The 25,061-nt window shown below is 46.4% G+C and overlaps 1 protein-coding gene across 2 annotated transcripts; it reads left to right on the top strand.

Annotated features, from left to right (window-relative positions):
• Positions 1–1,354: 1,354 nt before the first annotated feature.
• GAS8 (growth arrest specific 8) lies at positions 1,355–25,058 on the top strand. 2 transcript variants are annotated; one of them, XM_049863938.1, is made up of 11 exons: positions 1,355–1,453; positions 3,176–3,262; positions 17,664–17,861; positions 18,413–18,619; positions 19,735–19,789; positions 20,245–20,450; positions 20,926–21,093; positions 21,309–21,395; positions 22,006–22,215; positions 23,520–23,585; positions 24,695–25,058. In XM_049863938.1, the coding sequence occupies exons 1-11, from the start codon at positions 1,451–1,453 to the stop codon at positions 24,842–24,844; spliced, it is 1,437 nt and encodes a 478-aa protein (XP_049719895.1). In that variant the 5' UTR covers positions 1,355–1,450; the 3' UTR covers positions 24,845–25,058. The 2 variants fall into 2 exon arrangements, with proteins under 2 accessions (XP_049719895.1, XP_049719896.1); XM_049863939.1 differs by having other exon boundaries at positions 21,309–21,371.
• Positions 25,059–25,061: the final 3 nt, after the last annotated feature.

Genomic DNA, 25,061 nt, shown 5'->3' on the forward strand with positions numbered 1-25,061 from the left:
TGAGTCGGTTCCGACTCATAACGACCTCATATACAACAGAATGAAACACTGCCTGGGCTTTCACCACCCTCACAATTGTTACGGTTGAGCCCATTGTTGCAGCCACTGTGTCAGTCCATCTTGTTGAGTGTCTTCCTCTTTATCACTGATGCTCTGCTTTATCAAGCATGGTGTCCTTCCCCAGGGACTGGTTCCTCCTGATAACATGTCCAAAGTATGTGAGACATAGTCTCACCATCCTTGCTTCTAAGGAGCTTTCTGGTTGTAGTTCTTCCAGGACAGATTTGTTTGTCCTTTTGACAGTTCATGGTATGTTCAATATGCTTTGCAAACACCACAATTCAAAGGCATCAATTCTTCTTCAGTCTTCCTCAGCTTTCGAATGCATATGAGGTGATTGAAAACACCGTGGCTTTTATATATATATATATATATATGTATGTATGTATATATATATATATGTATGTATGTATATATATATATATATGTATGTATATATATACCACCCACTACCGTCGAGTCGATTCCGACTCATAGCAACCCTATAGGACAGAGTAGAACTGCCCCCGTAGAGTTTCCAAGGAGCGCCTGGCGGATTTGAACTGCCAAGCTCTTGATTAACAGCTGTAGCACTTAACCACTACGCCATCAGGGTTTCCTATATATATATATTTCCCACCGCCCCCCCCCCCAGGATTTGTGGAAATCCAACTATTTTCAACCTTCACCTGGGTAGTAAGCGGGAGGACCCTTCAAAGGTGGCCAGAGTGGGGTGAGTCCCAGGGGGCAGAGTCTCAAACCCAAATTTCAATTTGATTTGGACAATGATCCAGAACCTTGTCCGTGTAGGCTCATTCGTTCACTCACTCACTCCTTCATCCAACACATCTTTATTAAGAGCCTGGAGCACAGAGTGAAGGCAACAGAGCCCCCTCCCGTCATGGAGCTTAAATTACAGTAGCGAAGAGCTTAAGTTACAGTAGAGGAGACAGGCAGTAAACAGAAGACGTAAATTATATTTCCTGTTAGGTAACAAGCTGTTTCCTTAGTTTTCAGATTTTAGTTGGTAGCCCAGGAAGGGGACAACTAAGCAGAGACCTCCCGGGCCTGGGTCAGGATCCCCAACCCGCTGCAGACCGGAGTCGGGGGCCTGGAATTCCTCGTCCCAGTTCGGCGACAACACGCGTTTAGGGCTGTTGGGGAGATCAGGCGATCGGTGACGCGGGGCTGTGGCCCGGCCTGCCCCGGCTTCCGCGACTTGGAACTCCCTCCCCGCGGGCGTTGCTAGGGACGCTCTCCCGTCGTTGCCAGGCCCGCCGCCTCAGGCGAAATCTCGCGAGGATCCCTGAGACTTGGCGCGGGAGCGCCGAGCGTTGCTGGGAGACAGGCGCATCTTCACCGGCCCTGAGAGTTAGTGTGGGGGCCGCGCCGAGGCCGGTCCGGCAGAGCCATGGTGAGGGGGGCCGGGGTGCGGACCGGGGGCCTGGGCGCACTGGGACCCCAAGCCGGGATCTGAGCTCTGGGGCGCTGGAACTGCGCTCGCTGGGATCCCGGACCGGGGGTGTGAGCTCGGGGGTCTTAGACCTTGCGCCCAACCTAGAGCCATGAGCTGTCCAGGATGCTGTGCTCACAGGGCTGCTCAGCCCTGGAGCCCGAGGGCCCGGTGTGCAAAGTACCCGTACGAGAGACCCTGAGCCTGAGGGGATTTCCTGCCTGGAGTGAAGGGCTTGGGGCCTAGAGTCTCATCTCACGGGGGCCCCCCCAGGGGGCCACCCAGGGACCCCAGGAAGGACAGGCTGGTCAGCAGTATCCTAGGACCGCCGGTCCCGGGAGGGAGAGCCAGGGGCTCACCAAGGGGTAGACTCAAATGGGGTCGACTTCTTGGAATAGATCTTTCAGAGAGAGGGTTAGAAAGAGCAGTAAAAGGGGTGGTGGTGGGAAGGTGGAGCCTGGGGCTTCCATGGTTGGATCGTTGGAGAGTAGATTGTGAAGAGACCATCAGCAAAATACTTCCGCTTATTATCATTGGTCGGCAGTTCGAATCCGCCAGGCGCTCCTTGGAAACTCTACGGGGCAGTTCTACTCTATCCTATAGGGTCGCTGTGAGTCGGAATCGACTCGACGGCCCTGGGTTTTTTGGTTTATTAACATTAGCTTGTGGAACTACGGGCGATTTTTTTTTTTTTTTTTTGCTTCTCTGTGTTTCTAAAATTTCCGCTTGACATTTTTTTGCAATTCTAAGAAAGTTACATAGATACCCACACATGGAAGCATGGGCTTCAGGGAGTTGGGAGTAGCAAAGGGCTAAGGATAAAGATTTGTAAAGTCAGATATGGAGAATGAGTAGGGTCAGAGGTTCTCTCTCACCATGAGCAGTTGGGTCTGGTGACCTGTTTACACAGCAGTTCAGAAGCTCTCTTGACCTGGGTTCTTTGAAGGAGTTTTGTATTTGGAAGAAAGGAAGCCTCAAATTGATGTCATTCTGTGATCCTTGCTGCAGAAGCCCTGCTTCCTACACCCATGAATTGGTTTTTTGGAGGTTTTTCCATGGTGGTCACCAAGCTTGTAACAAATGTGGTAGTGTTTGACTGTGCTTTTGGGGGTCTTCCATTTTGACTCCAAGTAAATTTTGCAACCAAAGATAAATTTTGTCCAAAGGCAAAGAGGTCTTTGTCTTATGCCAAGGAGTGGGTGAGTTCAGGAGGGGTTGCCCCTCCTTTCAGCTGGAAAAAATATCCCGTGAAAAGGAAGTCCTCCCCTAGTGCTTCTCCGAAGGACCCAGTGGGGTGTGTGGCATTAAGGATGGAACTTCAGGGCCCTCCTGTTGGGACAGAGATTCCATTGAGGTGCTTCTTTCTCCCAGAAAGGCCCCCGGGAGGGTCTTGGAGCTGGCCAACAAGTGGGAGCCCTTAGATGGTTTATTTACTCCTTCGTCCCTTGTTTAACCACAAAACCAAAACCACACCTACTGTCTCTGAGTCTCTTCCCACTCATAGCGACTCTATAGGACAGAGTAAAACTGCCCCATAGGGTTTCCACGGCTATAATTTTTACGGAAGCAAATTTCCACATCTTTCTCCCTTGGAGCAGCTGGTGGATTCCAACCACCGACCTTTCAGGTAGCAGCTGAGCGTTTAACCACTGTGTCACCACAGCTCCTTTCTTTAACTAACAGGCGCCTAAAAAGAAAGGAAAGAAAGGCAAAGCCAAAGGCACTCCGATTGTCGACGGGCTCGCTCCGGAAGACATGAACAAGGAGCAGGTGAGAGGGCCAGCCCAGCCACCTCAGCCCAGGCCAGCCAACCCCTACTTGACCGCTGTCCCCGCCTGCAGCTGCCTCCACCCTCCCCTCTGTTCATTCTGTCCTCCTGGCCATCTTCTTTCCATCCTGCCCTCCCCGCATCCACCCTCACCCCCTTGTACTTCTCTCCATACCAGATCATGCTCCTTGTTTCCATCCTTCCAGTCAGCTCCAAATTTCTCAAATACAACAGAGCCACAGAAGAGAACATTTTTATAGGGTGGTGGGTTTTGGAAGGAGTAGTATTTCTGATCTAACAGCTATTTCTATTTTTAATTCTCTGTCTCCTTCAGGCCTATTCTTTGATGCACCTGGCTTTTACAGAGCTGTTACTACAGCATAGATACACACAACATCCTCCTTTGTCTTGTTCACTGTTAAACACTATAGCAAATAAAAAAGAAAAAATTGTCTTGTTCACTGTTAAACACTATAGCAAATAGGATGTCTTTAAAAGAACAGATTTACTGAAAATCACATCACCTCCATCTGATTAATTAGGTCATCATTGTTTTGACAAGCTCCAAAGACAAGGAGCCGACTGGCTGCCTTTGCTGTTGCTTGTGCGTACATTTTGGGGGGGAGAGGATCTGTCTTCTAAACTACAGTTTTTTTGTAGGAATTATTTTACATCACTTGTCCATTCTGTTGGTGTTGGGAACTTGATAATTGCATTATTACAGGTTCCTGATAACCACACAAGTGGCAAAACCTTGAAAGCCAAGGAGATGCCACCTGGTATCTGCCTCGGTCTAGCAGGGCCAGGGGCATCTGACGCAGGAACCGAGAGAGGCTGTATTGGCTTGATGGTAATGTTAGTAAGCTGCTTTCTTTTTATAGTTTTAAGACAAAACATGAATACACAGGAGACTGAGAGAGGCCTTGTTGTTAAGGGGGCAGGGCTGTGGAGGCCTTGGAGTTATGATGAAGAATGGCTTTATTTTAGGTGACATTTAAGCAGGGGGTGGTGGGTCAGGCCTGTGTTCTGGGAAGGCCATCTGGGTGCTGGGTGAAGAATGGACTGAAAATGTCTCATTACCCAGTGGCAAATGGCTTCCTGTCCTGTTTACTCTCTAGACTTTAGACAGGGCAGGGCAGCTCCCCTGGCAGAGCTGCACCTTGTACTCTTGGAAGCCCCAGAAGCCCCCAGGATCCAGGCAGCAATCTGGGGGTGACCTGGGGCTAGAGCCCCACTGTGGGGCAACTGCTGCTTGCTCACTAGACAGCCACTCTGTGGCATGGACTCCAGGGCCTCTGACCTCTGATTTTTTCAAGAGAAGAATCTGGATATTTATGAGAAATTGAAATACTGAGCGATGGCAAAACCTAATGCCATGTAAGCCAATCAGAACAGGTGGGAACCTGGTATAGACTGAGTGGCCCCGGAGGTACACGGCAGGAAGACACCTACCATTTTACCAGGAGGCAGTGCCGGATGCCACGCCTCCCCAGTTCCCTTACCTCTGCCAGTTGCTCCTCCTTGATTGGTGGTTTTCTCTTTTCTTTTGAAGTGAAAAATATGGTTTCTTCCTGAGGAATGGAGTGATTGAGAGAGAAAAACCTTTAGCATCAGTAGCTTGAGGCTGCACTCAGAAGATAGCTAATCGGAAGGGAATGGAATCGTCAGAAAGCAGGAGCCTCTGTACTTTTTTTTTTTTTGCCATTTAAAAAAAATAATAATTTTTATTGTGCTTTAAGTGAAAGTTTACAAATCAAGTCAGTCTCTCACATATAAACTTATATACACCTTACTACATACTCCCATTTACTCTCCCCCTAATGAGTCAGCCCGCTCCCTCCTTCCAGTCTCTCCTTTTGTGACCGTTTTGCCAGTTTCTAGCCCCCTGTACCCTCCCATCTCCCTTCCAGACAGGAGATGCCAACACAGTCTCAAGGGTCCACCTGATACAAGTAGCTCACTCTTCATCAGCATCTCTCTCCAACCTGTTGTCCAGTTCATTCCATGTCTGATGAGTTGTCTTCAGGAATGGTTCCTATCCTGGGCCAACAGAAGGTTTGGGGACCATGACCGCCGGGATTCTTCTAGTCTCAGTCAGACCATTAAGTCTGGTCTTTTTATGAGAATTTGGGGCCTGCATCCCACTGTTCTCCTGCTCCCTCAGGGGTTCTCTGTTGTGCTCCCTGTCAGGGCAGTTATCGGTTGTGGCCTAGCACCATCTAGTTCTTCTGGTCTCAGGATGATGTAAGTCTCTAGTTCATGTGGCCCTTTCTATCTCTTGGGCTCATAATCGCCTTGTGTCCTTGGTGTTCTTCATTCTCCTTTGATCCAGGTAGGTTGAGACCCATTGATGCATCTTAGATGGCCGCTTGTTAGCATTTAAGACCCCAGATGCCACACTTCAAAGTGGGATGCAGAATGTTTTCTTAATAGAATTTATTTTGCCGATTGACTTAGATGTCCCCTGAAGCCATAGTTCCCAAACCCTCGCCCTTGCTCCGCTGACCTTGGAAACATTCAGTTTATCCAGGAAACCTCTTTGCTTTTGGTCCAGTCCAGTTGAGCTGACCTTCCCTGTATTGAGTATTGTCCTTCCCTTCACCTAAAGTAGTTACTATCTACTATCTAATCAGCAAATAACCCTCTCCCACCCTCCCTCCCTCCCCACCTCGTAACCACAAAAGAATGTGTTCTTCTCAGTTTAAACTATTTCTCAAGATCTTATAATAGTGATCTTATACAATATTTGTCCTTTTGCCTCTGACTAATTTCACTCAGCATAATGCCTTCCAGGTTCCTCCATGTTATGAAATGTTTCACAGATTCATCACTGTTCTTTATCGATGCGTGGTATTCCATTGTGTGAATATACCATAATTTATTTATCCATTATCTGTTGATGGACACCTTGGTTGCTTCCAGCTTTTTGCTATTGTAAACAGTGCTGCAGTAAACATGGGTGTGCATATATCTGTTTGTGTAAAGGCTCTTATTTCTCTAGGATATATTCTGAGGAGTGGGATTTCTGGGTTGTATGGTAGTTCTATTTCTAACTTTTTAAGGAAATGCCAGATAGATTTCCCAAGTGGTTGTACCATTTTACATTCCTACCAGCAGTGTATAAGAGTTCCAATCTCTCTAAAGCCTCTCCAACATTTATTATTTTGTGTTTTTTGGATTAATGCCAGCCTTGTTGGAGTGAAATGGAATCTCATTGTAGTTTTAATTTGCATTTCTCTAATGGCTCATGATCGAGAGCATTTTCTCATGTATCTGTTAGCTGCCTGAATATCTTCTTTAGTGAAGTGCGTGTTCATATCCTTTGTCCAATTTTTAATTGGGTTGTTTGTGTTTTTGTGGTTGAATTTTAACAGAATCATATAGATTTTAGAGATCAGGCGCTGGTCAGAGATGTCATAGCTGAAAATTTTTTCCCAATCTGTAGGCGGTCTTTTTACTCTTTTGATGAAGTCTTAGATGAGCATAGGTGTTTGATTTTTAGGAGCTCCCAGTTATCTGGTTTCTCTTCGTCATTTTTAGTAATGTTTTGTATTCTGTTTATGCCTTGTATTAGGGCTTCTAACGTTGCCCCTATTTTTTCTTCCATGATCTTTATCGTTTTTGTCTTTATGTTTAGGTCTTTGATCCACTTGGAGTTAGTTTTTGTGCATGGTATGAGGTATGGGTCCTGTTTCATTTTTTTGCAAATGGATATCCAGTTACGTCAGCAGCATTTGTTAAAAAGACTATCTTTTCCCCAATTAACTGACACTGGGCCTTTGTCAAATATCAGCTGCTCATATGTGGATGGATTTATATCTGGGTTCTCAATTCTGTTCCATTGGTCTAGGTGCCTGTTGTTGTACCAGTACCAGGCTGTTTTCACTACTGTGGCTGTATAATAGGTTCTAAAATCAGGTAGAGTGAGGCCTCACACTTTCTTCTTCTTTTTCAGTAAGGCTTTACTTATCCGGGGTTTCTTTCCCTTCCATATGAAGTTGGTGATTTGTTTCTCCATCACATTAAAAAATGTCATTGGAATTTGGATCGGAAATGCATTGTATATATAGATGGCTTTTGGTAGAATAGACATTTTTACTATGTTAAGTCTTCCTATCCATGAGCAAGGTATGTTTTTCCACTTATGTAGGTCTCTATTAGTTTCTTGCAGTAGTACTTTGTAGTTTTCTTTATATAGGTCTTTTACATCTTTGGTAAGATTTATTCCTAAGTATTTTATCTTCTTGGGGGCTACTGTGAATAGTATTGATTTGGTGATTTCCTCTTCGATGTTCTTTTTGTTGATGTAGAGGAATCCAAGTGATTTTTGTATGTTTATGTTGTAACCTGAAACTCTGCCGGACTTTTCTATTAGTTTCAGTAGTTTTCTGGAGGATTCCTCAGGGTTTTCTGTGTATAAGATCATGTCATCTGCAAATACAGATAATTTTACTTCTTCCTTGCCAATCCAGATGCCCTTTATTTCTTTGTCTAGCCTAATTGCTCTGGCTAGGACCTCTAGCACAATGTTGAATAAGAGCGGTGATAAAGGGCATCCTTGTCTGGTTCCCGTTCTCAAGGGAAATGCTTTCAGGCTCTCTCCATTTAGAATGATGTTGGCTGTTGGCTTTGTATATATACCGCTACCCGCTGCCGTATAGATGCCCTTTAGTACGTTGAGGAATTTTCCTTCAATTCCTATTTTGGTGAGAGTTTTTATCATAAATGGGTGTTGGACTTTGTCAAATGCCTTTTCTGCATCAATTGATAAGATCATATGGTTTTTGTCTTTTGTTTTATTTATATGGTGGATTACATTAATGGTTTTTCTAATATTAAACCAGCCTTGCATACCTGGTATAAATCCCACTTGGTCGTGGTGGATTAGTTTTTTGATATGTTGTTGAATTCTATTGGCTAGAATTTTGTCGAGGATTTTTGCGTCTATGTTCATGAGGGATATAGGTCTGTAATTTTCTTTTTTTGTGGTGTCTTTTCCTGGTTTTGGTATCAGGGATATGCTGGCTTCGTAGAATGAGTTAGGTAGTATTCCATCATTTTCTATGCTTTGAAATACCTTTAGTAGTAGTGTTAACTCTTCTCTGAAAGTTTGGTAGAACTCTGCAGTGAAGCCGTCCGGGCCAGGGCTTTTTTTGTTGGGAGTTTTTTGATTACCTTTTCAATCTCTTTTTTTTGTTATGGGTCTGTTTAGTTGTTCTACTTCTGATTGTGTTCATTTAGGTAGGTAGTGTTTTTCCAGGAATTCATCCATTTCTTCTAGGTTTGCAAATTTGTTAGAGTACAATTTTTCCAAATAAGCTGATATGATTCTTTTAATTTCAGTTGGGTCTGTTGTGATATGGCCCATCTCATTTCTTATTGGGGTTATTGGTTTCCTTTCCTGTATTTCTTTAGTCAGCCTGGCCAATGGTTTATCAATTTTGTTAATTTTTTCAAAGAACCAGCTTTTGGCTTTGTTAATTCTTTCAATTGTTTTTCTGTTCTCTAATTCATTTAGTTCAGCTCTAATTTTTATTATTTGTTTTCTTCTGGTGCCTGATGGATTCTTTTGTTGCTCACTTTCTATTTGTTCAAGTTGTAGGGACAGTTCTCTGATTTTGGCTCTTTCTTCTTTTTGTATGTGTGCATTTATCGATATAAACTGACCTCTGAGCACTGCTTTTGCTGTGTCCCAGAGGTTTTGATAGGAAGTGTTTTCATTCTCATTGCGTTCTATGAATTTCTTTATTCCCTCCTTAATGTCTTCTATAACCCAGTCTTTTTTCAGGAGGGTATTATTCAGTTTCCAAGTATGTGATTTCTTTTCCCTGATTTTTCTGTTATTGATTTCTACTTTTATGGCCTTGTTGTCTGAGAAGATGCTTTGTAATATTTTGATGTTTTGGGTTCTGCAAAGGTTTATTTTATGACCTAATATGTCATCTATTCTAGAGAATGTTCCATGCGCACTAGAAAAAAAAGTATACTTTGCAGTTGTTGGGTGGAGTGTTCTGTATAAGTCTGTGAGGTCAAGTTGGTTGATTGTAGCAATTAGGCCTTCCGTGTCTCTATTGAGCTTCTTACTGGAAGTCCTGTCCTTCTCCGAAAGTGGTGTGTTGAAGTCTCCTGCTATAATTGTGGAGGTGTCTATCTCACTTTTCAGTTCTGTTAAAGTTTGTTTTATGTATCTTGCAGCCCTGTCATTGGGTGCATAAATATTTAATATGGTTATATCTTCCTGGTCAATTGTGCCTTTAATCATTATGTAGTATCCTTCTTTATCCTTTGTGGTGGATTTAACTTTAAAGTCTATTTTGTCAGAAATTAATATTGCCACTTCTGCCCTTTTTTGATTGTTGTTTGCTTGGTATATTTTTTTCCATCCTTTGAGTTTTAGTTTGTTTGTGTCTCTAAGTCTAAGGTGTGTCTCTCGTAGGCAGCATATAGACGGATCCTGTTTCTTTATCCAGTCTGAGACTCTCTTGTCTCTTTATTGGTGCATTCAGTCCATTTACATTCAGCATAATTATAGATAAGTATGAGTTTAGTGCTGTCATTTTGTGTGTGTTGTTGACAGTTTCGTTTTTCCACTTGTTTGTGCTGAGACTTTTTTGTCTGTAAATTGTGTGTTCCTCATTTTCATGGTAGTTGAATTTATGTTTGCTGAGTCGTTATGTTTTTCTTGGTTTTTATTTTGAATTATGGAATTTTTAGACCTCTTTGTGGTTACCTTAATATTTACCCCTATTTTTCTAAGTAAAAACCTAACTTGCATTGTCCTGTATCGCCCTGTTTTCCTCTCCATATGGAAGATCTATGCCTCCTGTATTTAGTCCCTCTTTTTGATTATTGTGATCTTTTACATAATGACTGCAATGATTCCCTGTTTTGAGCATATTTTTCTTTTTAAAATTAATCTTAATTTGTTTTTGTGATTTCCCTATTTGAGTTGATATCAGGATGTTCTGTTCTGTGACCTTGTGGGTTGTGTTGGTGTCTGCTATTATTGATTTTCTGACCAATTTCCTGTAGTAATTCTTGTAGCTTTGGTTTGGTTTTTGCAAATTCTCTAAGCTTGTGTTTATCTGTGAATGTTTTAATTTCACCTTCATAATTGAGAGAGAGTTTTGCTAGATATATGATCCTTGGCTGGCAGTTTTTCTCCTTCAGTGCTCTATGTATGTCATCCCATTGCCTTCTTGTCTGCATGGTTTCTGCTGAGTAGTCTGAATTTATTGATTCTCCTTTGTAGGAGACTTTTCTTTTATCCTTGGCTGCTTTTAAAATTTTCTCTTTATCTTTGGTTTTGGCAAGTTTGATGATAATATGCCTTGGTGATTTTCTTTTTGGATCAATCTTATATGGGGTTCAATGAGCATCTTGGATAGATATCCGTTCGTCTTTCATGATGCCAGGGAAGTTTTTTGCCAAGAGATCTTCAACTATTCTCTCTGTATTTTCTGTTATCCCTCCCTGTTCTGGAACTCCAATCACACTCAAGTTATTCTTCTTGATAGAATCCCACATGATTCTTAGGGTTTCTTCATTTTTTAAAATTCTTTTATCTGATTTTTCTTCAACTATATTGGTGTTAATTGCCTTATCCTCCAACTCCCCCACTTTGTATTCCAATTGCTCGATTCTGCTTCTCTGACTTCCTTTTGAGTTGTCTAATTCTGTAATTTTACTGTTAATCTTTTGGATTTCTGAATGCTGTCTCTCTGTGGATTCTTGCAGCTTATTAATTTTTCTGCTATGTTCTTAAATAATTTTTTTGATTTCTTCAACCACTTTATCAGTGTGTTCCTGGGCTTTTTCTGTAGATTGCCTTATTTCATTTCAGAGGTCATCCCTGATATCTTGAAGTGTTCTGTATATTGGTTTTTTATATTCTGCATCTGGCAATTCCAGGATTGTATCTTCATTTGGGAAAGATTTTGATTCTTTAATTTGGGGAATTGTAGAAGCAATCATGGTCTGCTTCTTTATGTGGTTTGATATAGACTGCTGTCTCCGAGCCATCTATAAGATATTGTAATGATTTATTTTTTATTTGCTCACTGAGCCTTATCTTGTTTTGTTTTCTTTCAATATACGCAGATTGGCTAGTAGATTGTGCTGTCTTGATTGTTGTAGCATTTGAATCACTTTTGTCCTATTACCAGCTGGTTTGGGCTGTTACCAGATATATAAGCCTAAGAGTCCATTCACTATTCTTGAATAGAATCAGCTTAAGAGTTCTGATTTTGGGTCACCAAGTGTGTGGTGTAGACTGTCACCTATTAACTTAGAGGAGTAGTGGTGATAGTTGTGTGCACCAGATTCTAGTAGCAGCAGGGGGTCGCACTCCAGGGGGGGCAGGATGCTGACAGCCTTCCCCCATGTGCCAGTGAGGTAGGCGTGTCTCTATTCCTAAAGCACTTTGGTGGGGGGGCTCTGCAGCTGTACCTTAGGCACCCAATTCATGTACCCCTAAGGATTGGTAGGTGTCAGTATCCTCAGACCCCTTTGGCAGGTGGCTAGGTGGTTTGGGTGGAGCTTCAGCCTTCAGTTCCCCCTTGTGGATCAGTGAGGGCTCTGTTTATTGGTAGAGCTATCAGACCTGGAAAACTTGTCTTTCCAGTGATCGCTAAAACAATTACAGTCAGATCTTTATCAGAATTGCCCTCGCAATATAATAGCCACCTTGTTCCCTGTAGGGATGAAAGCCAAAGACTGTGCATCTCATATGCTTGGCTGGAGCTGGTTCTGTATTTTTATTCCAATTTAGGGAAGTCAGGGAAGGATTCTTCATAGCAGGGTTTTTAGTAGCTGCTTCTCTCAGGCCAGGAGAATGGGTTAGGAAAAGAAAAAAAAAAAAAAAAGCAGAGTACTTCACTCCCTGGCCCAGGAAATTCCAATGTTAAGGAAGCCTCCTACTGGGGCAGGGAGGGGAGGGATCAGATAGATAGGAGAGAGTGGCAACTAGCAATATAGACAAAGTTACTTATCTTGCTTGGTGACGACTGTTTTATCTGAGATTCCCGAGGGGTGTGTAGGCTGTGTGCGCTGGCTGGGTTGAGATTGCCCTGAGATTGCCCCTGAGGGTCAGGCCCGAGTTCCTCCCGTGCTTGTGCTGTCTCAGAAGCTGTCGTCAGCTCCTCTGCTCCCAGTCCAAAGCCCAGGGCCAAGGTTCCCTGGCTGGGACGCCGCACTCCAGGCTCCAAAACCAGTCGCTGCCTCCCGGTGACTTCTCCTTCTGTCAGCCGCGTCACTGCGCTGCCTGCATGCGCTGGCTGGGCTTCCCCCGAGGTCACTTCAAGGGGCTAGGGCTGCGCCCCATGTTTGTGCCGTCTCAGGATGCCATGCTCAGCTCCCCTGCGCCCAGTCCAAAACCCAGCGCCAAGGTTTTCTGACTGAGATGCTGGCTCCAGGCTCCGAAAACAGTCGCTCCTTCCCCGTGGTTGCTCGTTCTGTCCTTAGCAGTTAGTGAGTCAGTGTGTAGCCTTCTTGCACTGGCTGAGTCTCTAACGAGGTTACCTCAGGGGGCTAGGGGTTAGGGCTGTGTCCCGTGCCTGCCCGCCTCAGCAAGCTGCAATCAGCCCCGCCACTTGGCACCCGGGACTGCGAGGGCTCGACTGTGGAGCGGGACGCTGGTTCCAGAGGCAGTCGCTGCTTCAGGGTGCAGCTTTTCACTCCCCTGTCACTCAGGTCAAGTCTTTAGATCTGTGTTTGATGGTCAGAGTTCATAGATTGTCATGTATGTGATCGATTCACTTGTTTTTCTGAGTCTTTGTTGCAAGAGGGATCCGAGATAGCGTCTACCTAGTCAGCCATCTTGGCCCCACCTTCGCCTCTGTACTTTTTAAGAAAAAATTTTAAACATGTTTGCAGATTTGCAATGGGCTGTGGACAAAACCTTCTTGAATATTAGGGGTCTACTGGTTTGGCATATGTATGTGTATATCTTTTGGCCCTCTTTATTTATTCCTTCTTTTTTAATTGTGGTAAAAACATCCATTCCAAAACCTCCACCAACACAACTTCCACATTTACAACTCGATGACGTTGATTACATTTTTTCATGTTGTGCCACCATTATTGCCATCCTCAGCCACAACATTCTGCCACCATTACCATAAACTCAATGCTCCCCAAACAAAAGCACCCCCTTTCCTCCTCCTTGGTAACAAGGAGTGATCTTTGGTTTCTATATATTTGCTTGTTTCATATAAGTGAGATCATTCAGTATTTGTCTGTTTGCAACTGATTTATTTCCCTCAGCCTGTTGTTTTCAATGTTCACCCACGTCATGGACTTCATTTCTCTTTATGGCTGAGTAATATTCCATTGTATGTATATACCTCATTGTGTTTATCCGTTCATCTGCTGGTGGGCATTTTGGTTGTTTCCACATTTTGGCTGTTTTGAAAAGTGCTGCAATGAACATGGGTATACAGACTTCTGTTTACATTCCTGCCTTCACTTCTTCTGGGCATATCCTTAGGATTGGGATTGCTGGATTATATGGTAGTTCTATGTTCAACTTTTTGAGGACCTGCCAAACTCTTTTCCGCAACGGCAGTAGCACTTTGCATTCCCAACAGCAATGAATGAGGGTTTCAGTTTCAACAGGACCTCGCCAACACTTGTTGTTTTGGTTTTTTGATATGAAGTGATATCTCATCGCAGTTTTGATTTGCATCTCCCTAATGGCTATTTTTTTTTTTTAATGGCTAAGGACGGTGAGCATCTTTTCATGTGCTTGTTGCCTATTTTTTTTATTGGGTTCTTTATCTTTTTGTTTTTAAGTTGTAGAAATATTTTATATATTTTGGGTATTAGACCCCTATCAGATATATGGTTCCTGAAAAATTTCACCGACTCTAGGTTGTCTTTTCACTTAGTTGATAAATTCCTTTGATGTACACAAGTATTTAATTTTTTTGAGGTCCCATTTATCTATTCTGGATTTTATGGCTTCTGTTTTTGTTGTCATATATGATGTTGTTGTTGTTAGGTGCTGTCGAGTTGGTTCTGACTTATAGTGATCCTCTGTAAAACAGAATGAAACACTGCCTGGTCCTACACCATCCTCACAATCGTTATTATGCTTGAGCCCATTGTTTCAGACACTGTGTCAATCCATCTCATTGAGGGTCTTCTTCTTTTTTGCTGACCCTCTACTTTACCAAGCATAATGTTATTCTCCAGGTACTGGTCCCTCCTGATAACATGTCCAAAGTACTTGAGATGAAGTCACCCCCTCCTCGCTTCTAAGGAGCATTCTGGCTGTACCTATTCTAAGACAGATTTGTTTGTTCTTCTGGCAGTCCGTGGTACATTCAATATTCATCAACACTGTAATTCAAGGGCATCATCAATTCTTTGGTCTTCCTTATTCACTGTCCAGCTTCTGCATGCACATGAGGTGATTGAAAATACCATGGCTTGGGCCAGGTGCACCTTAGTTCTTAAAGTGACATCTTTGCTTTTTAACACTTTAAAGAGGTCTTTTGCAGTAGATTTGCCCAATGCAATACGTTGTTTGATTTCTTGAATGCTACTTCCATGGGCATTGATTGTGGATCCAAGTAAAATGAAATCCTTGGCAACTTCAATCTTTTCTCCATTTATCACGATGTTGCTCATTGATCCAGTTATGAGAAGTTTTGTTTTCTCTGTGTTGAGGTGTTATCCATACTGAAGGCTGTAGTCTTTGATCTTTATCAGTAAGTACTTCAAGTTCTCTTCATTTTCAGCAAGGAAGGTTGTGTCATCTGCATATCACAGGTTGTTAATGAGTCTTCCTCCAGTCCTTGATGCCATGTTCTTCTTCATATAGTCCAGCTTCTTGGACTATTTGCTCAGTACACAGACTGAACAAGTGTGGTAAAAAGATACAACCCTGATGCACACTTTCCCTGATTTTAAACCACTCAGAAACTCCTTGTTCTGTTCAAATGACTGTCTCTTGGTCTATGTACAGGCTCCTCATGAACACAATTGAGTGTTGTGGAATTCTCATTCTTTGCAATGCTATCCATAATTTGTTATGATCCACACAGTCAGATGCCTTTGCATAGTCAATAAAACACAGGTAAACATCTTTCGGGTATTCTCTGCTTTTAGCCAAGATCCATCTGACATCAAGGTACTGCTGTAACTGATTTTGAATGATCTTCAGCCAAGTTTTACTCGCGTGTGATATTAATAATGCTGTTCGATAATTTCATCATTCTGTTGGATCACCTTTCTTTGGAATGGACACAGATATGGACCTCTTCCAGTCAGTTGGCTAGGTAGCTGTCTTCCAAAAATTTTGGCATAGATGAGCGAGCACTTCCAGTGTTGCATCTGTTTCTTGAAACATCTCAGTTGGTATTCCATCAATTCCTGGAGCCTTTTTTTCTGAGAACCTCACTATGATGTATCTCGGTGTAGGTCTCTTTGGGTTTATCCTGCTTGAAGTCCTTTGAGCTTCTTGGATTTATAGATTCACATCCTTTGTTAGACTGGGAAAATTTCCTGTCATTATTTCTTTAAATATTCTTTCTGTCTCTTTTTTCCTCTCATATCCTTCTGGAATTCCCATGATATGTTTATTAGGTCTCTTATTGGTGTCTCGTAATTCCATTAAACTGTGCTCAGCTTTCTTGAGCCTCTGTTCTTGTTGCTTTTCAGCGTCTGTAATTTTAACTATCTTACCCTCTAACTTACTGAATCTTTCTTCTGCCTGATGAGAGCTATTGTTAAGTCCTTCTGTTGTGTTTCTCATTTCAGTCATTGTCCCTTTCAGTTGCAGTATCTCTTTTTTAGGTCCTCATTTTGTTCTTGCATTGTTTTCCTTATTTCTTTTAGCTCTTTGTTTTTCCTTAGTTCTTTAACTATATTTAATGTTATATTCTTCCTTTTTTTAAAAATTATTTGGTTATCACTCCTTTTGTCATGTTTATTTAGATGGGCCATTGTTTCTCTGTTCTTTGTGTGTCTAGATTTTTTGCCAGAATGAAGTCGATGTATTGGAATTTTCAAGAGTGTTAACTTTCTCCGTTTCCCCAGCTTTTGGTGTTGCTTGCAGTACTTTCTGCAAGAACTCTTAGGCGGGTACAGCCTTTGGCCTTTGCTTACCATTTTCTCTCCCTCTCTATGAGAGTTCCTTCTCCTTCCCTTCTTTAATTAGGATTCAAAGTTCTGGATCTCAGTTTTCAACTTTCGGTCTCTTCCAAACATACTAGAGAACGTGCTGTGGTGAGTCTGTCTGCCAGCAAGCACCATCACTCAGGCTAGATATTGTGTATTAATCCATCCGCCAGGGGCACAGTCCCCTCTCTTCGGTTATTACTCTCTTCTCACTTTCTGCAACCACGTGGCTAGTATCTTTGAGCAGAAAGCTCTTCTGTTTCTTTTGAGAGATTTCTTTAGTATAAAGTTTCATGAATGAACAAAAGGATATAATTGATTTATGAGTGTTTGCTAAATAAAAGAGAATTTTGCCACTTACAGAGTGTATCCCTGGGTCTTCCTAGCATTACATTTTTTAAAAAATTTTTTATTGTGTTTTAAGTGAAAGTTTACAAATCAAGTCAGACTCTAATACAAAAATTTATATACGCCTTGCTATGTACTCCTAGTTGCTCTCCCCCTAATGAGACAGCACACTCCTTCTCTCCACTCTCTATTTTCGTGTCTATTCAGCCAGCCTCTGACCACCTCTGCCCTCTCATCTCCCCTCCAGACAGGAGCTGCCCACGTAGTCTCATGTGTCTACTTGATCCAAGAAGCTCACTCTTCACCAGTATCATTTTCTATCTCATAGTCCAGTCTAATCCCTGTCTGAAGAGTTGGCTTTGGGAAGGAATGGTTCCTATCTTGGGCTAACAGAAGGTCTGGGGACCATGACTTCTGGAGTCCTTCTAGTCTCAGTCATACCATTAAGTCTTGTCTTTTTATGAGAATTTGAGGTCTGCATCCCACTGCTCTTCTGCTACATCAGGGGTTCTGTGTTGTGTTCCCTGTCAGGGCAGTCATTGGTTGTAGCTGGGCACCATCTAGTTCTTCTGGTCTCAGGCTGATATAGCTTCTGGTTTATGTGGTCCTTTCTGTCTCTTGGGCTCATAATTACCTTGTGTCTTTGGTGTTCTTCATTCTCCTTCCTAGCATTACATCTTAATGTTCTTACTTTTAGCCAACCAAAAGGCTGGCAGTTTGAATCTACCAGGTATTTCTTGGAAACTCTATGGGGCAGTTCTACTCTGTCCTATAGGGTTGCTATGAGTTGGAATAGACTTGACAGCAATGGGTTTGGTTTTTTGGTTTTGGTTTTATTTTGGGGTGAAAGTGGCCCATCCCACTTCCTTTGGAGTTTCTTTGCTGTGGTGGAGACCCCACCCTGGGCCTCCTTGGCCCCCTGTGTTGCCCCAGGTGGAGGAGCATATCAACCGTATCCGGGAGGAGCTGGATCGGGAGCGTGAGGAGCGCAACTACTTCCAGCTGGAGCGGGACAAGATCCATACATTCTGGGAGATCACACGGCGGCAGCTGGAGGAGAAGAAAGCTGAGCTGCGCAACAAGGACCGGGAGATGGAGGAGGCAGAGGAGCGGCACCAAGTGGAGATCAAGGTAGGCATCCCACTGCCGTGTCCCCCAGAGCATAGGAGCTGGGCCTGTGGTGGTAGTGAGTCCTCCTCCTCCTTGCAGCCCCTCTTGGTGTCCTTCACACTGGGTGTCTGAAGGTGTTTTAATAAGAAGTTGAGAGGGAGAAGCTTCGTAGAGCTTCTTCTGTCTGCTGGCAGGAGAGGCCCCTACAGGTCCTGAGTGTTCGCAGTCTGGCTCTGCCACTAATATTTGCAGGAGCTGGGGCTGCGCTTCACCTGCCAGCCTCTGTGTCCTCCTCCGTGCCACAGGTGTGCTCTGGCCCAGTCACAGTGCACAGATGTGTGTGGGTGTGTGTGCAGGCATGTGCCTGTATGCAGGTGTGTCCCTGTGTGCAGGTGTGTACAGGCATACACAGAGGCATGTAGGTGTGTGTAGGGGCATGCAGGATTGTACAGGTATATGCAGATGTGCAGGCAGGCATATTAAGGTGTGTGCAGGTGTACAGGTACATGAAGGTGTGTACAGAGGTGTGCAGGGTCATGCAGGTGTGCAGATGGTGCTCCCCTGCCCTGTAGGTCTACAAGCAGAAGGTGAAGCACCTGCTGTATGAGCACCAGAACAACCTGACGGAGATGAAGGCGGAGGGCACCGTGGTCATGAAGCTGGCTCAGAAGGAGCACCGCACGCAGGAGGGTGCACTGCGTAAGGACATGCGGGCACTGAAGGTGGAGCTCAAGGAGCAGGAGCTGGCCAATGAGGTGGTGGTGAAGAGCTTGCGGCTGGTAGGTACGGGACAGCTGGGAACACATGCTTGGGTGTCAGGACTACTTTTTGGCAGTTAATTGAAGTATTTTTTAAAATGCCATGCAGCTAGACGAACTCATTTAGGGTCCAGAAGCAGAATTCTGTCTGACCCGAGCACTGACATGACTTCCCGAGGGGAAGGCCCGCTCAGGTATCTTCCATAACCCTCTCTTCATGTGTCATGGGAACCAACACAGCCAAGGCTTGGACATGCAGGGTCCAGGCCCTGAGCCTGTCCTGGTTATGGGGACAGAATGGACAGAGCTGACAATTGCCAGTGTGTGGGGAGACAGCACAGAAAATAGAAGATAAATAAACAGTCACATGTGTACAGCAGGTCACGGGGGTGAGCGCTATAGGAAGGCAAGAAGGGGTCAGGGCTGCCTTGTGGAGAAGGTGACATTTGGGCAAAACGGAGGGAGGTAGGGTAGACCAGGCTGGGGAGACCAGCCCTGAGGCCAGGAGGTCAGAACATACTGGTGTTAAAGGTGGGAGGAGGCTGGGGAGACACCATGGTGAGGGCTGGGCAACCTTTGGGGGTCTGGGTAGAGGAGGAACATGTCTGACACTGGTTTTCAAAGGTTCTCCCCAGCTGCTGGACCAGGAAGCAGCCCCGTGTTGCCCTAATCTGGAAAAACTCAGTAACACTTCAGAGCGTGCAGCTCAGCATTGGCCCCATGGCCCTAGCCCAGGGAGCGACTGGTCCTCTTGACAGCCGTTCTCAGGCTGCCTGGCCCAAGGCCTGGACCTGCCTGCCACATGGCCAGAATGTGCCTTTGGGTAAAATACTGCTCTAGAAAAGAATTTAAGTCTTTTATAAGAATTATTTATAAGCATCAGCTGAGGCATGCTTGCAGGTGCTGGAATGTCTGTCAGGGTTCCCGCCAGCTCAGGGTGCCTTAGCTGAGGCTGACACAGAGGTCACCAAGACCATGTCTCTGGCATGTCTGTGATGGCCCAGCACACACTCACCCGAGAAGCAGCACAGGGCTCACGGAGCCCAATTTTGTGAACCAGCAAGGACTGGGGTCAGCCCAAAAGGCTAGGCCTTCTGTGTCTGGATGTCAGTAATATTCTGTTCCCGTCTTTGCAGAAACACACCGAGGAGATCACCAAGATGCGCAGTGACTTTGAGAGGCAAGTTCGAGGTCAGTTCTCCACACACATTGGGCTCTTGTGTTATGGTGCTAAAGACCCTGTCTCCATCAGAAAACAGTGTACATCCAGAGCCATTAACTCAGGACAAATACGCCAGGTTGGGAAAGCCCGGGTCCCAGTGGGGTAGGCCTGGCTCCTCCTTCCTGGCTAACCTTGGACTCGGCAGCAGGTGGCAATTACTCAGTCTCACAGGCAGCATTCTCAGAATAGTCTTCTCCGTGGCTCCCCGCCTGAGAAGGCCCTAGTTTCAGGATTCTGTCTGGCCTGCTGACAAAGCCCAGGGGTCTAGCTGATGGCCACACAGGCCTGGTTAGTGCCCACTTGGGTGAGCTGGCAATGTGTGCCTGCGCCTCCTTGCTCTGGCTGTGGGTGGGGGTCCTGAGCCCTGTTTCCAGGGCCCACAGGGCTTCCTCTGCTAAGCTGCTGTGTGCATGCTGCCTTTTAGAAATTGAGGCCAAGTATGATAAGAAGATGAAGATGCTGAGGGACGAGATGGACCTGCGGAGAAAGACGGAGATCCACGAGGTGGAGGAGAGGAAGAGTGGGCAGATTCACACGCTGATGGAGCGGCATGAGGAGGCCTTCACCGACATCAAGAACTACTACAATGACATCACCCTCAACAACCTGGCCCTCATCAACTCACTCAAGGTGTGCCTGGCCAACCCCCATAGGAGCATTTCTTGGTGCCCTCAACTAGCCTCCATTGGAAATCATAGGTGATATCTACACCTGTGATTAGAATCAATCAGGATGCTGCCGGCTGGGGTGTAGAAGTCATAAAATAATATCCGTTTTGGTATGGAAATACCCAGGCAGGCCACACTAGGGGCTGCAGCCAGCAGCTGTACTGTGTCCACGTCTGGAGGCACCATAGCCCAACACCAGGTGTGTCACTGGTTACCCTGGAGCCACTGCAGTGGGTTTCCCAGCATGGAGAGTGGCTCTTGCAGAACCCTGAACGAAGTATAGTCTCAATTTATGTGGAAGCTACACTCCTGGAAAATTCAGAATAAATTAAAACCATGCGTAAGTGCTGGATTCGATAAAATGGAAGGGGTCTAGGCCCTCAGCGCATGAAGGCTGGCCCCCCTGAAGGTGCAGCCCCCCTGCCTTCTGCCCACAGGAGCAGATGGAGGACATGCGGAAGAAGGAGGACCACCTGGAGAAGGAAATGATGGAGGTGACCACGCAGAACAAGCGCCTGGCAGAGCCACTGCAGCGGGCGCGGGAGGAGATGAGTGAGATGCAGAGGAAGCTGACACACTATGAGCGTGACAAGCAGATCTTGATGGTGGGCGTCCACCCCATGAGGCAGAGGAAAGGGAGTGAGGACATGGCAGGTGGGCCTCTGGGGAGATGAGCCCTGGATGGCAGGGAGCTGGGTTCCCAGGCTCAGGCACTACGCCTTTGAGCTGATTGTTTCTAGCAATGATTTTGGGCCTCGTTGCCTCCCGGGAGCCTGTGAACCCTGAGTAATTTAATAATTTCTCTCCCCCTTCTCTCCAGTGCACAAAAGCTCGCCTGAAGGTCACGGAGAAAGAGTTGAAAGACCTGCAGTGGGAGCATGAGGTGCTGGAGCAGCGGTTCGTCAAGGTGGGGGGTGTAGGTGGGTGGGGGGTGTAGGGTGGGAAGGGTGGATGAGGAGGCATGGGGTGCTAGCCCGGGAGAGGAGGGGGCTCTCCCCAGGCTCTGGCCCCTGTGATGGCTTCAGGAGGTGTAGGTGAGGAGACTGGCTTTGGTGGTGGAGGTTTTGCAGCTTTTAGGAGAAGAGGGTCACTTCTGTCCTGGAGGGCTCCCTTTGGCTCCTCCCAGTGAGCTCTTCTGAGGGACCTGTTGGGGAAGTTGGCAAAGTTTGTGGATTTGAGTTAGGAGAGAACATTCTGGAAGGAGTCACTCCAGATGTTCATGATGGGAAGTGGGGTGAAGGGGTGCTCATGTCTTACTTTATGCACCTCTACAAAGTTTTAATTTTGTACAGTGAGTATTTAATAAGCAAAAAAGTTAAGAGATGAGAAAAATGTCACACAGGTGTACTTGCTGGCAGTGCCCTGGACCTGCAGTTTGGAGGGTTCTAGGGGCTGGGAGGAGGTGGTGTCTCTGAGGCCCCCACCTTGCAAACAGTGTGGCTGCCCTCCTGTCTCTTCCCTCTGTGGGCAGCTCAGCTGAAGAGGAGTCTGCTCCAGTGACTGCCGGCCCTCTGCAGGTGCAGCAGGAGCGGGACCAGCTCTACCAGAAGTTCACGGCGGCCATCCAGGAGGTGCAGCAGAAGACGGGCTTCAAGAACCTGGTCCTGGAGCGGAAGCTTAAGGCATTGAGCACTGCCGTGGAGCAAAAAGAGGCGCAGCTCAACGAGGTCCTGGCCACCTCCAACCTGGACCCCGCGGCCCTGACCATCGTGTCCCGGAAGCTTGAGGTGAGCCCCCGCTGTCCGCCAGCACTTCCCAAACACAAAACGGACTCCTCAGCAATTTTACTTGATTACAAAGCAATGACTGTATTAAACATTATTCTTGAGAGAGCAAGTGTGATCATTAAAATGAGAGGCTTGTCTGGATTTTCAAAAAAAAAAAAAAAGGTTAAAACGGCGTGAACCTATTAAAGTACATTAAAGACACGGGAAGGGTAAAGAGGTAGCAGGAATGGAAGGCAGGGCGGCTTACATAGGTTCCGGCCCACACCTGTGTTACGCACGTTTGGTCTCTATAGAGTCCTTGGCCTTGTTTGTTCCCAATTTGTTTGCTTTTTAATTTTTAAGGTTTCTTAAACTTTTTTGAGTAGATAATATGTATACTCAGTTAAAAAATCAACACGTTTAACAGATGGGCGGTGAAGAGCCCCCTCCCACCCGGGTCCCCGTCCCCACAGTCATGGCCCTTCGCGTCCCTCCCAGGGGGTTTTGTGTCTGAGGAGTACATCTCACTTCCTGTGCCCTGGAGACTCCGTACGGGACACAGCAGTGTAGGTGGACCCCCATTTGGTTTCTTCCCAACCTTTACTGTCCCGGAAGAGCTGCCTGAGTGGCCTTGTACCCGCCTCCTCTGATTTATGTCTGAAAGATGCTCTGAGAACCCGGCCTGTTGGGTTGAGGGATGCATATCTGCACTTTGGGGAGACTCTTCCCACTGCCCGTGAGCTGTCTGCATGGGCCGTGTGGTTTTTCACCACAGAAAGTTTTAATATTTATTCATGCCAAGTTACCCTTCTTCTCTTTGTCCTTTCTTCCTTCTCCAGAGAGCAGCTAAGTATTGACCTCACGTTTTCCTGGGTTTTTATTCTTTTAACTTACTACTGTTTTGGTTTGATGGGTCTTTCCCTTCTTGTGTCATTGTGCTGTTTGCAGAAGGGGCATCGGGCACCTCGTGGTGGGTTGAGCCACGCTGGACCTAGAATCCCTGTGAGGTGGTCAGATGGGGCAGCTGGAGAGGCAGGGTGGTGCCTGGGCAGGACAGGGCAGGGCAGGGGGCCCCTCAGGGTGGTGACATGCCTCTCCCCTAGGCCTGTAGGCTCAGACCCAGCACTAGCAGAGTGCTTAAAAGTTACACAGACTATTTTTCCCCTTTAATTAGAAATTCGAATAGGTGATACATTCACATAGTTCAAACATCTGACCATGTAAATGGCATCTGGTGCACACTGTCCCCCGCCCCCATGCATGTCTGGCTCTGCTGTGTCTAACTGTGGACACAGAGGCCAGCATCCTGTCTGCTCTCCCCTCAGGACATGCTGGAATCGAAAAACAGCACCATCAAGGACCTTCAGTATGAGCTGGCCCGTGTCTGCAAGGTACACATCCCTACTCCCAGGGCCCAGCACATCCGGGTGGTGTCCTAAGCTCAGAAGGTCCCTGGAGAGCAGCCCCTGTGAGGATGAGGATGTGGCTCTGAGGGCAGCCTGTCCAGCTCCCGACCCTGCCAGGGATGGAATCATCATCCACAGAGCTCCCCCGCTGCAACCCCGAATCCTTCCTCGGGTCTGAGACATCATTGCCCTTCCTGCCCCTGCCTATGCCAGTTGAGGCTTAGCCTGAGTTCGCCCCCTACTGGCCCCTGTCCTTGACCTGCCACCCATCCTGGGTCTGTGTCTGCCTTTGTGGGCACCCTTTGGGGACTGGGATGGAGGCACAGGGAAGTCCTGTGGAGAAGGGGCCCAGCTGCCATACCCCAGGGCGGATGTGGCTCCCCATAACTCCACTGCCAGGCCACATGCCCTCGACTCTGAGGGAGCTGTGTTGTGGTAAGTTGTTTCTAGGCATCTTATTTCAGTCAGAGTTTCTGGCTTTCTGTCTACATCAGCTGGGGCTGGGTTTGCGGAGACTTTGAATAGGGACGGACCCTTCTTGGGTGATAGGCTCCTTTGTGGGTCTGGTAGAGCTCCAAGCCCCTTTCCCACCAAAATCACATGGGCACAGACTCCTGCCACGATTTTGGGGCAGACCCCCGATGCTGGTGCCTCTACCCCATCATCTGTTCCTCACTCCTGAGAGGCCTGGGCTTGACCCCTGGTACTCCAGAGCCCTCAGGTCTCTGCCCAGAAGAGTAACAGCTCAGCTGCTCTGTACTTCCCCCATCGCCCATCGTAGGGGACACCCCGCCAGCCAACTGTCGGGGTTCAGGTCTGGGTGATGCACAGGGATCCCCAGAGAGCAGGATCCAACCCTAGTGTTGGGGGGATGTCTCGGTAGTGCCATGTCCTGGCTCTTGGGACCCTGGCTGCAATTTGGCCCATGACCAGGGCTCCTGAGCTTGGCTTTTTAAAACTCCCATGAAGGCCATGCTCCGTGGTGCTGGCCTTCTCTGGTCCGCCCCAGCATAGCCCATGCCCCTGCCTCCACCAGCAGTGATAAGTCAGCCAGGTCTGGGTGAGGACTGGCCCTGACGCTGTCCTTTCCACAGGCGCACAACGACCTCCTGCGCACCTATGAGGCGAAGCTCCTGGCCTTCGGGATCCCCCTGGACAACGTGGGCTTCAGGCCCCTGGAGACAGCCATCATTGGGCAGATGCTGGGCCAGGGCCCTGCTGGGCTGGTGGCCACCCCCACATAGCAGTCCAGGGCCCCTGTGTGGGCATCCCCCCCATACACTGAGGGTTCATTTTTGGTTTTTAGATTTTATTGTTGGCAAATGAAAGTTTTCCCCTTGGTCTGCATGTCTCCTTGTCTGGCCTTTGTGAAGAAGCAGGACCAGGGCCCACCCAGCCTCACCCCACCCCCCGTAGCCTCCTCCCTCATGCCCCCATGCTCTGCCCTCCCCTAACCCTACC

Source organism: Elephas maximus, chromosome 21 (assembly GCF_024166365.1).
Source record: "Elephas maximus indicus isolate mEleMax1 chromosome 21, mEleMax1 primary haplotype, whole genome shotgun sequence".
Classification (NCBI taxonomy): domain Eukaryota; kingdom Metazoa; phylum Chordata; class Mammalia; order Proboscidea; family Elephantidae; genus Elephas; species Elephas maximus.